Source organism: Verticillium dahliae, genomic scaffold (assembly GCF_000150675.1).
Source record: "Verticillium dahliae VdLs.17 supercont1.6 genomic scaffold, whole genome shotgun sequence".
Classification (NCBI taxonomy): Eukaryota; Fungi; Ascomycota; class Sordariomycetes; order Glomerellales; family Plectosphaerellaceae; genus Verticillium; species Verticillium dahliae.
The window spans coordinates 746193-757861 of record NW_009276926.1 but is presented as its reverse complement, the minus strand read 5'-3'; the positions used below and the strand labels follow the sequence as shown (position 1 = coordinate 757861).

Below are 11669 nucleotides of genomic sequence, written 5' to 3'. Positions count from 1 at the left end.
TCGAGGTCTCCCGCTACGACATCATCATCGCCTCACTCGCCCTCGGCTTCACCATTGGCTTTGGCTGGCTGACGACATGGACGGCCGCGAAGCAGACGAAACATGTGTGGCGCCGTCACGGTATGCGCGTCTGGCGCAATGCCTATGTGTGGATGATCTGGCTCGAGATTGCCGTCTGCCTCGTCTTTGCTATTATCTGTTTCCTGTATCTGCTCCACGTTATACCCCCTAGGTACGTTGCCTCAAATCTTGGCCCCTTTCTCTTTGGTTTGTCCATTTTCGTTGCACGGCTTGGTCTTGCAGGGGTTCAGTCCTGGCGTTTGTGACTGCCGCTGCATCCTGCGGCTACGGGGGTGCAATGCATGCGAGAAGAACACACAAGGCTGACCGTCCCTCCAGCTTTGCATTTTACTTTACCATCCGTGGGTGAACCCTCCCCCGATCCCGTCATCGTCATGTGTCGGCTTGGCAGACAGGAAGCAAAGCACTAACACGGGGCCTTCCCCCCCCTTGCCAGTGACCATGTGGGCGCTCCAGGTCCAGTTCCTCCTCCAGATCATCGTCAACCGATGCGCCATCCTCATGACGGACCCCAACCGGGCCTCGCGCCTGAAATGGGGCATCGCCGCCCTCATCACCCTCGTCAACATATCCGTCTACTGCATCTGGATCCCCGCGCGCCTGCAGATCTCGGAGCGCTACGTCCACATCAACGAGTGGTGGGACCGCTGCGAGAAGGGCATCTACCTCGTCGTCGACGCCATGCTCAACTTTTACTTTATCCACATTGTCAAGAAGAACCTCATCATGCACGGCCTCACCAAGTACCGCTCCCTCGTCCGCTTCAACATGTTCATCGTTGGCTTCTCCCTGAGCATGGACGTCTTTATCATTGGCATGATGAGCCTTGGCAACTCGTTTGTGTACATGGTATGTGCTGCTGCTGCTGCTGCTCCGGCGGTAGCATCGAGCCACTCGTTGTCCTCGAAGGCTAACACCGTTCCCCTCTAGCAAGTGCACCCCCTAGCGTACATCGTCAAGCTCAACATTGAAATGTCCATGGCCGATCTCATCGGCAAGATTGCGCGCAACCGCAACTGCGGCGTCATCGCCGAGGGCACCTTTACCGAATCGCTCGACTCGAGCGGCGGCGGCGTCCGGACGGCCTCGAGCATGACCGACGACGTCGAGGCCGACCTCGACCAGACCTACCGGCGACGCGTGCGCGTCAGCACGCCGCACGGACAGCAGCAGCAGCAGCAGAACGGCGTCACGCTCGAGCTGACGGACATTGTGGCCGCCGCGGCCGGGCAGTTGCCGCCGCTGTCGCCGGGGGAGGCGGGCAACAGGATGTTCTCGTTCAACTCGAGGACGGGCATGTTGTACGAGGTGCCGCCTGCGCCGCGGGAGACGTACGTCGCGTTTGGCCTGGGCCGGGACGGCGAGACGAGGTCGGCGGCGGGCGCGTATAGCCTGCAGGTTGTCGAGGAGGAGGGCAAGGGGCAGGTCAGGGGCGGCTTGCGCGGTGAGAGGAGGGACTGGGGCGACAGGCGCTGGAGCATTGGGAGGCCGAGGGATCGAGATGGGGGAAGGGGGAGGAAGAAGAGGTGGTACGATCGGTGGGGGACGGCACCGAGGAGATCGCCGGACTGATTGCATGCACAATGATACCCAAAATATTCCACTTTGTTCAAGCTTGTTTCCCCCCTGCTCTGCCTGCTACGATGTTGTTTCCCCCCTGCTCTGCCTGCTACGATGTTGTTTCTTTGTGCCGCCTGAAGTATGTACCGAGCAGCGCAAAGAGCAAGAGCAAGTGCTATCAGGGGCACATATCCCAATGTGGCTCGGAACCGAATCGTTGGGATATTCCCTTGTTGGGCCTCTCATCTATGCGATGCTTGAAAACTTGGCATCCAGGCAACATCTCTGCTTCTGCTGCGGCGCAGACTTGGCAGACGATGAACGAGGATGAGGAGTCGTCATCTCTGCCAGACTCGGCGAGTGCGTAATTGCTGTCAAGCCACAGCTTCAGCTTGGTTCCGGCGTTGAAGTGCGGGATATCCACCACGGTGACCCAGTGACTCTTTCGCCCACCAGCGCTCCCCGCCTCTTAGAATTTGCAGACTCGGATCGATTCAGCCTTACAGCTAAGTCCTCAGTCGCTCGCTGGGCCTGCTCGGAGGAACCACAGTTACTGATCAAGTCGGCACAGATGACCCGAGTGCCTTGTGCAGACCATGCGAACTCGGAAATTCGTCATCTACCCCCCAATGCACTGTCGAAGCTTAAGCCGGTCCCGCGAGTCAGGACGCTGTGTACGAGGAGTCGGACGAACCCCGATTAGTGGCGGTTCCGTTGGAGACGGGACACAACCACCGGGAACCTCCAACGCCACGTGTGCGACGCGATCTGACCCCCTACGCCACCATCTAGACTGCGATGGCGCGGGCTTGATTGGGTAGAAGGGGGCAGCTGTTTCCTGTTTACTACAAGGTTTCGTGTTTACAAACTGTTGCAGTGCCCAGAGCTCTTCACAGTATGAGGCGAGCCTGAGCGTAATCAAAGTCGTACTCGGCCCTCTTGGCACCTCGACACATTTGACCGTCTGTGTTGCTTGGCAATGACGGTGGTGCTTTTCCACGCTGACTCGAGGCAGCCGGTCTAAGCTCTGGTTCCGACGGATGTTGCGTTGCAGTCGGGCTTTGGCCGCGACTGGGGATCACACCTGCCTCCTTGTTTCGACTCAAGCGGGTGCCAGAACACCGAGATCCGTCTTGAGACAATCATCGTCATATCAACTTCAACGTCTGGCTTGATCGTCTCGATTCTGCCCCTCGCAAGTTCAAGAGCCCTTGCTGTCGTGAGTAACAGGTTGAGGACGAAATTGCGTGTCTTGTCCGCCTGATGTGACAGCCCGCTTTTTGCAATTGCTTCTGTGATGTAGTGCTCGGACTGGTTTCTCAACATTGACCAAGACACTGTCTTCGTGGAAAGTGGCCCTGAAGCTGAGGACGAGACAGGCCTCCAGGTCATGATCTTTTCTAGCAGGTGCTGCTATCATTCAGCAGACATCTTCTGGGTACGCTTTTGATCCTCGGGGAATGCCTGAATCGCTTAAAGAAAGCTTCTGCTAGGGCCAGCAGCATGTACTACAGGTTCTGCGGCTCTGGCTGTCTGTAGATGAGAATACTAACCCCTCTCACATCGATCGGGAACTCGTCGAGTTGGCGTAAGAGCTAGCAGCACGTGTTTGCCCTGCCTCAATGCCACGCAGTACTTCTCAAGGATATCTCTTCCAGGTCAATCAGGTCTCGCAAATTCAACAACAGCGAGAGGTTTCCTTGGTCGGCACAGCATGTTAGCCCTCAGGCATTTTGACCGCTCTGCAGCCACTGTTGCCCCCCCTCAAGCCGGTGATGCACGATTGGGATTGCTAAACAACCAAATATCGTTACCCACGAGCATTTGGACGTTATGCTTAGGGCTAGTGCCAAGTCCTACAGCTATAGGTAGCAAAGAGACGGGGCTGACTATACATCTGTACCGTCAACACTTACTACCAAGTCCCTGACGGAACAGCTTTGACTGCCAATTGCTAAGCATAGGGCAGATCTCTTCCTTAATCCAGGGCGGAAACCAATCATACAGAGGATAGCCGATGACGAAGTGCCCAAATGGGTAAAGCAACCCCACCTCTAAGTCATAACGTTATAAGGCAGTCTCTGACTGATTAATACACATGACGCCAAGTGGATTACCTCCCGCATGCATAGTGCTGTTGGCATCGATGACGAGCGGTATAAAAAAGAAATCGAAATCTCGCAGAATCTCAGTCCCAGTGCTCACCAATTTCTCCCTCCGTCTTGTCATCCAATTCACTACAGTGTCTGTATTCAAAATGAAGGCCATCGTCGTCACTTCTCCAGGCCAGGCCAGCCTTGTCACTGATAGGCCTCTCCCCAAACCAAGGGATGAGTACATGCTAGTCAAGACGGTCAGTGTGGCCCTCAACCCCACCGACTGGGTGCACATTAAGCACATCGCCGACGCTGGTTCTCTCATTGGCTGCGACTATGCTGGCATCGTCGAAGAGGTCGGCACTGGCATCAAAAAGCCTTTCAAGAATGGCGATCGCGTTTACGGGTTTGTCCACGGCGGCAATTCGGTTCAGCATGAGGACGGCGCGTTTGCCGAGTACATCATGGTCAAGGGCGATCTCAGCAACATCATCCCTAACAACCTGAGCTTCCAAGAGGCGTCAACGCTCGGCGTCGGCGTAGCAACTGTCGGCCAGAGCCTGTATCAGAGCCTGAAGTTGAACCTGCCGACCGCACCGATCGCCACACCCGTCCCTCTCCTCATCTACGGCGGGTCCACGGCTACCGGCACGCTCGCCATCCAGTTTGCCAAGCTCTCGGGGTACCAGGTCATCGCGACGGCATCACCCCACAACTTTGATCTGCTCAGGTCCCTTGGAGCCGACGCTGTCTTCAACTCACGAGACCCCGCGGCTGGCGTGGAGATCCGTAAGTTCACCAACAACAATCTGAAATTGGTTCTTGACACGATTGCCACCGAGTCCGCTGCCAAGTTCTGCGATGACGCCATTTCCACTGAGGGCGGAGACTACTCTTCCCTTCTCGCGATCAAGATTGAGAGGGAGAATGTCAAGGATCGCTGGACCCTTGGATACACCATCTTTGGCGAAGACTTTGAGGGTTTCGGCTCGTGGAAAGGAAGCCAGGAGGATAGGGCGTTTGCCGAGAACTTTTTGCCGCTTGCGGACAACCTCTTGGCTGAAGGCCAGGTTAAGGTGCACAAGCCCAAGGTTCTCGCTGGCGGACTGGGCGGCATTCTAGAAGGCCTTAAGCTGCTGGAAGAGAAGAAAGTCAGCGGCGAGAAGCTGGTGTTCAACATTGATGAGAAGGCTTGAGTTCTCTGGAAGCCTTGTTGGACAGGGTCTCGATAGCAGGTAGCGCAGGTCGATGAACTTGTTTTCGTTCGGTTCACAAGCGGTAGTAGAATTAAGAAGAGTCCTACGTAACCAGATGCGCGTGGTTGTTATTCGTGGATACCGCTCGGCGTCAGAATTATCGTCCACATCACTTGGATGACAAAAAACATCCAACGTCGAACAAAGCGATTTACCAACATAGTGGATTGTCAATTACAGAACCCGAAAGTCATGAACATAGGGTGCATGCCGAATACTAGAGAAGCCCAAGAACGCCCCGCACCAGTCCGATACCATACAGACGTTATAATTCATACATGTTTCAACCGCACATGGATGAGGCCAGAACATAGTCGCCGCTGGCAACCTGCCTCCACGTGCTCGTCACCGTGGCCTGCTGTACCTTCATCTTGACGGTGCCGTCACGGGCCGGCGGCCCGTGGCTGCGGTAGAGGGTGACGTCGTAGACGACGGCGACAGCCATGAGACCAATTTCAACAGTGTACGACTTGTGTATCCTGTAGCTCAGAGGTCCCTCGCAATCCTCGAGGGCCTCCTCTAGGGTGGGTTCCGTCTTGGGACCTCTGGGGTTCTTGTCGCCGAAGAGAAGATAGTTGGACACGACGGCATCCTTGCCCATGTACTTGAAGGCGCTGGAGGGCTTGTCGCAGAGGGCGCGCCAGAAGAGCGTCTCACCCTCCATGGCGGCCTTGGAGTTGCGCTCCTTGATGGTGTTGGGGCGGTCACCCTCTTCCTCGTCGTCCTCCTCATGCTGGCGGATGCGCTCCTCTCGCTTCCGAGAGGCATTGACGTCATTGTCAGAGTCGTCCTCGCTGTCGCCGTGACCGCTGTCGCGGCGTGAGTGCTTTCGGCGGCTGGACTTCTTCTTGTCCTTCTTGCCATTGTAGGCCTTGGTGAGAGAGTCGCCGGCGCGTCGGGCAAGCTGCTTGCCCATGTCGTCATTGTCGTGGTTCTGTTCGCCCATGAAGGGCTCCTTGCTGTTCAGTCCGTGCGGGGACTTGTCCGTGGTGAGACCGAGCATGGAAGGCATCTTGAGAGTGTGATTTGGGGTCGAGTTGCTAGATGGGTGCTGGAATGAAATTCGTGGAATATAGCTATACCGGGTTGATGACTGCGATGGATGAGGAAGCAATGCTCCAGATGAACGACAACGACGGGAAAAGGCTCTTGAAGAAGCAGCACAGCAACGCGTCAGAGGCCATGATGCACAGCATACTCGGCCGTGCTGCCAGGATTGCTGTCCATCCCGGGGCTCGACAAACTTGTTTACAGCTGGGTCAAGGCCTAGGATTCGTGGCCATGTTGAGTCGATTGGTTCTGGATTTTGACGTCATGCCCGTTGATGTCAGTGGTCGTGAGTGGCGCCACAACCGTTGGCCGAAATGACGTATCTGCAGCGGGGTCCAGGGTTAGGGTTGCATCGATCGGTTGGTCCAACGTCGCAACCCAGCGGCTGGGACCCCATATCATGTCGAGGCTAGACCCTGTTTCTGCTTCCAAAAAAGATCATCTAGCAGTGCGACCTAGGTCGACATTCTCACGATAACCGTGTTCACATCGCCTGCAGCCTCACAATATCAATGCAGCTCAAGCGCGCATAGTTGTTCCTATGCCTCTTCCCCCATATTGCGACCAGCTGCAGCTTGAGGGGCTCAGGGAATTAGGTGCCAAGATAAGTCAGGACCAGCATCCCACGTTGATTCATGTTCTGCACAACACTCTTCTTCATACACATACGACCATACCTACTAGAAAGCTCGGGATCCTATCCGCTCTCCTATCGATAAACTAGTAAGGGTAGTATTACGTCGGAGAAGTCTCTATAATAAGACCAAGATAGCCCGCATAGAACGCGTGTTACGCACAGAAATGGCTACGGCTCTAGTGCGGCTAGTAATAGAGTCGGGTCTTGGGGACCAGGCAGGCGTCACGCCAGGAACACACAACAGATGCTAGGTAGCTGTTCTGTAGGTGTAAGATAGATGAATTACTCTACCTGGGTTAGAAGGCCACGTAGGCATATATATAGATAAGTGGGCACGGGCCTACGAGGCGACAGCTCATCACGAGCGTCTACGGTCTTTCGCGTTCGCAGAAGCCAACAGTCTAGATAGGTGGATACCTGTCAGAGGTTCCCTCTGGCCTTACGCAGATGAGATTCAGGTGGGGGAAGGGGAAGAATTCTGAGCATGACGACAGATCCCCCGGGGGGTGGGGGGTCTCCTCAGCATCAAGTCAACGAACTGGGTTCAGATCACATAGCCCTTACACGGATGGCTTGAATGTTGCATCTGCAGTTTGCACTGCGCCTGCCATATGATGCTAGCTTGGTTCGCGTTCAAGTACCTATGTTGAGAGACTGCTGACTTGAAAATGCAGATGCATGTGCTCACCAGCGTGCAATTTCCCGCAGTGTTGAATCATGTCTCCTGGAACCTAGTTCAAAAACCCAAAGACTTCTCAAACTCTTTAGATGCGGCTCCAATAGGCTGGATCAGAGTGTAAGAGGCTCTGGAATCGAATTCCTGAACACCGTTCACAAGGTAGAGCGGCGTCATCTCTCCATCATCGCTGAAGAACAGCTTGGGCCTTTCTCGACGGTAGTAGTCTGTCTTCGTTCCATCTGTAAACTCCACTGTCGTGTTGTACGCCAACGTGATGTTGTTATACGTCCACGGACCCTCCCACTTTCTGGCATAGGCATGGGCTCCAACGTGGGGTCCCTTTGCCTCAGGGATATCGATCATGTGGTGCTGAAGAATGTGCCAATGACCCCGTTTATCGCGCCACAAGAACGGGTCTTCGCTGCGGAGACTGGGGTGAACTTCAATGTTGCCGGGTTCTACCTCGAGCTCGTACGGTCCATTCCACCTGTCAGAATGGTAGATGTTGTTCTTTTCAGCGGCCAAGAGAATCTCCGATGTTGGATTTTCTGGCGTCCAGAGGGGCCAACCAGCAGGGTTTGTAACATTGACGACGAGAGGATAGGACTCGCCCCAGGTACGCAAGTCGGGCGAACTGGAAACGGAAATCGTATTGTTCCTCTTGGTCGACTTGCAGGTGTCGGGAACCTCCCAAGGAAATCCGATGAAGAACATGAGGTACATTTCGTCGGCGGGGCTCCATATCGTCGTTGGGTTGTGGTGAAAGGTACTGAACAGCTCCTGTGCAAAGTGATACGGACCTCGAGGACCAGTTCGAGACTCAGCTCTGATGACCGTGCTGAAAGGCCGCCATGCAGAGAGGCCGCAGCCGTAGGGAAATTGGGCGACGACCAGGTGGAAGAGTTTCTTATCCTCTCGATCCTGGATAATGTGGCCGCCCCAAGAGGAGTTTCCGCCTCCGTCGCGATAGTAATAATCCATGGTGATGTTTGTGTAGTTATAGCCCGTGTACCTCTCGACAGGCTGGAGATCCAACTCACTACAGTCAACACCTCGCCAGCCCGAGTCACAGACGCAGCCCATGTTGCAAGAACAAACGCCGTTCAGGCTACAATCGTCGTCAGACCGACATGATTTCTTGCCGAGACAGAGCCCTGCTAGGCAGAGGATGAGAAAAGTCAACGATCGTTTCATGTTGACGACTATGGATGAAGAATTCGGCTCGAGCCGAGTCATGGACACTTCAGCCCAGCTAGACGGATATCAATGTTTTTAAGCTTCTGGCCCCGAGCACTTACCTGGTAACACTCTTCCAGATCGCTCGGAGGGTCTGTCTCGTTCGTAGATGGACCGAGCTGGGTGGCATTGGGGGCATCATGCCCCAATACGGCGAATTTGCTCGCCAATCGCCACGAATCAGCCTATTGACCGCTGAATCACCCCACGAAAAGGATCATTTCCTGGAGTAGTTTGCAGAGACCCCGCATTCCGATTGAGAAGTCTCCAGGTCGATCTCAAGAACAGCCGACGGAAGTCTACAAAGCCTGTATTTGTGTATGAAGTACCGTCGGATGCGAATGTATCATGGCAATGATTAGACGCTTTGGCTGGTCGGGCTCTACAGTTAGTACAAAGCAATTCAGAGTCTCAAAACCGAATTGCTTGGAGTGCAATAAGATGTAGCTTGGCAGATCAGGATGATCAGCGCAAGGTGACTCTTAGTGAGTTACGCAAAGCAATGACTAGAGGACATTGCTGAGCCATGGCTTCTGGCCATTTTTCAGTGGAAAAAGTGAATCAAAGTCCCCTAGATATTAATTCTGACTACCTCGTCGACGCAGTGCCTGCCAACGTATTATTTCCATCGTTTCCATTGTACTATGTATTTCGGTAAACGTCAAATGCGTAAGTGACTGTTCCGGTGTCTCCGAAGGGGTCTGGTGACAACCTTCACACGGTCATAAATGCCTTACGGCAGCTATCCAATTGAGCAAAAAGGATGCGGCGTTGATTCAACTGGGCTGCATTCATAGAGTTATAGGCCCCGGGCATAAACAACTTCGACTTGTCTAATCCGTGACAGTGACTACTCGAACTGTTATTTCCAGTCATTGCAACGGCTCTGTGTGTCGGTTTCTCGTCAAATCGGACCCCAGGCACTTGCAATAGAAGCCAGGGGCTTCATTCAGAGTGAGTCAAGCAATTGACCTGATTGATGCGGCCTGCTACAAGTCTGAGTGCAAACCAACTACTGAACATTAAGTCAAGAACAATCACAACTCAGTAAGTTGTGATTAAAATGTTCCGGAGCTGACGTACCACAAGATGCCGGAAATTCATATGGGTTCAGAGTGTGAATTGGTGGTCCTCCATTCATCAGTTCAGAGCAGTATCACCAGCACAGGGCGTTTTCCAGCCATTCACCCAAGCTACCAAGATTTCGCTAGGATGTATAAAATCGTATCTTTGGCTTCTGATTTCTGAAGATTAAAAGGAACCAAAAACTACTCTCAAGAACCCAAAACCACAGGACAACAAGACTTCAACCCTTTCAAGCACACCTAAACATATCCACCGACACCATCAAGATGCGTCAGACCAAGTACGGAGACGCTGACCTCAAGCACTGGCAGTGCAAGAACAATATCGAGAGCCGCGACCAGGATCCTGTCTGTTGCGATCGATGGAACCCTATCCACAACTCTGTTTGTGACAACGACGCTTGCATGTGTCCCCGCAAAGCAGGCTCTCTTGCCATGGGCAACGATGAGTCGGTCGGACGGCAGGGTGCTATTGGCAAATACACCTCCAGGGACACCATTGAATATGATGAGATCCGTCGTTGAGTGCTGGCTCTGATAAACAGAGGGCCGAGCGGGAGCGAAAGGGAAAATTTGGCTCTTTGCCTCGACAACAATGATATCACTGGAGAAGAGCTCTGCATACCCATTGCCCAAGGAAGTCACTGCAGGTAGCATATCAGCAACTCTAAAAGAATGAATCTGAGGATTCACACCATCTATGCTCGGGACTGTTTATAGTGTGATGTCGCAAGCAGATTCGTTCTCGTGATCGCGGCTGCTGCATTTCGAACGTCATCTTCCCAAGGCTGCAAGTAAAGCCCAGTCACTCCAAGCAAAGCCGTGTTTCACTGACTGGGAGAGCTCAAAGCCCCCTCAACTTGCATTGCTTGCATGTGGGAATTGGAGTATTGTCATTTGCGGCGACTATGGCAACATAAGTCTGTTAGTCGGCTTCACGCTGGTCAATGGTGGGGCACGCTTCATGCAGTCGGCTTACACCAATCCAGGGCGCCCATGCCTCACCTACTACTCTGGCCGTTTTTCGCTAATCACCGCGTGTCTGCTCTGACGTGAAATTGTTGCTGTGCCACTTTTATGTATTGGTCAGCGTCGTAGAGCTTTATCATACATTGGTTGAACTGCATGCGTCATGGACTCGTGGATGTTTTTTCCAGGGCTGAAGTCAGTGTCCACGGATCTGTGTAGCCCCGCATTCCCAGCTGAGCTTCATATTAAAGACTGAGAGCTTCCCCAGGCCCAACTTTCTTATTCAAGCTTGTTGCAATCATCTCAGCCTCTTGGCCTCCCCCCCACCATGTCTGCACTCGCGAAAACCATCGTCGCCACGGGCGTCTCTTCTGGACTCGTGAGTCGTGTCCTGGCGCAGGAGCACATTTGGGGACCCCAAGCAAGGCGGGGAATGTTAGAATCCTGGACACGAACTAACAGAGACCTGCTCAGGGGTTCGAAGCTATCAAGCAGCTTCTCCAGCAAACTCAGCCCTACCGTGTCATCCTAGGCGCGCGGAACGCCGAGGGTGCCCAGAAGGCCTTTGGTGACCTCAAATTCGACGAGTCCAAGCACAATGTCACGGTCCTGCCTCTGGAGCTTGCAGACCTCAGGGGGGTGAAAACCTTTGCTCAACAGACACTCGAGACGCTGGGCCAGCAGAAGATCGACTACGTGCTGCTCAATGCCGCCATCTCCAACAGCGCCGAGGAGCCTGGTCCTCATGGATCCAAGTGGTGCGAGTCCTACATCGTCAATCATCTTTGTACGTATTCGTTTCCTGCACCCGTGAGGTGACAGACGAACTGCTAACCAGCGGAAGCACAACACTACCTGCTGCACCAATTGCGCGAGAAGCTGGTCGCTTCCCAATCGCGCGTCGTCTTCGTCTCCTCGGGCGCAGTGCGAAATGTTCCCGAAATTAGTAGGCTCTCTGCCCGGAATTGCTCCCCCTGTGCAAACATCTGCTGATTCTCGACGGCCAGGTGCGCTCGACAA

General features: G+C 53.9%; 6 protein-coding genes across 6 annotated transcripts in view; 4 read left to right on the top strand and 2 right to left on the bottom strand.

The window, feature by feature from the left end:
- Positions 1–522: 522 nt before the first annotated feature.
- VDAG_03787 (uncharacterized protein) lies at positions 523–2009 on the top strand (the record flags this gene model as incomplete). The annotated part of the gene is made up of 3 exons (XM_009653871.1): positions 523–930; positions 1012–1525; positions 1918–2009. 3 exons carry the CDS (start codon positions 523–525, stop codon positions 2007–2009), a joined length of 1014 nt encoding a protein of 337 aa, XP_009652166.1.
- Positions 2010–3898: 1889 nt separating this feature from the next.
- On the top strand, positions 3899–4933 carry VDAG_03786 (TOXD protein; the record flags this gene model as incomplete). The annotated part of the gene is made up of 1 exon (XM_009653870.1): positions 3899–4933. The coding sequence occupies one exon, from the start codon at positions 3899–3901 to the stop codon at positions 4931–4933; it is 1035 nt and encodes a 344-aa protein (XP_009652165.1).
- Positions 4934–5276: 343 nt separating this feature from the next.
- VDAG_03785 (uncharacterized protein) lies at positions 5277–6005 on the bottom strand (the record flags this gene model as incomplete). The annotated part of the gene is made up of 1 exon (XM_009653869.1): positions 5277–6005. One exon carries the CDS (start codon positions 6003–6005, stop codon positions 5277–5279), a length of 729 nt encoding a protein of 242 aa, XP_009652164.1.
- Positions 6006–7416: 1411 nt separating this feature from the next.
- VDAG_03784 (uncharacterized protein) lies at positions 7417–8442 on the bottom strand (the record flags this gene model as incomplete). Its single annotated transcript, XM_009653868.1, has 1 exon — positions 7417–8442. The coding sequence occupies one exon, from the start codon at positions 8440–8442 to the stop codon at positions 7417–7419; it is 1026 nt and encodes a 341-aa protein (XP_009652163.1).
- Positions 8443–9239: 797 nt separating this feature from the next.
- On the top strand, positions 9240–10205 carry VDAG_03783 (uncharacterized protein; the record flags this gene model as incomplete). Its single annotated transcript, XM_009653867.1, has 4 exons — positions 9240–9264; positions 9468–9549; positions 9628–9642; positions 9890–10205. The coding sequence occupies 4 exons, from the start codon at positions 9240–9242 to the stop codon at positions 10203–10205; spliced, it is 438 nt and encodes a 145-aa protein (XP_009652162.1).
- Positions 10206–10977: 772 nt separating this feature from the next.
- Positions 10978–11669, top strand: part of VDAG_03782 (uncharacterized protein) — a gene marked incomplete at both ends in the record, with an annotated part of 1146 nt that continues 454 nt past the window's right edge. Inside the window, 2 exons of the mRNA XM_009653866.1 lie at positions 10978–11028; positions 11124–11436. Of these exons, the coding sequence (XP_009652161.1) occupies positions 10978–11028; positions 11124–11436 (364 nt within the window). The remainder of the gene's footprint in view (positions 11029–11123; positions 11437–11669) is intronic.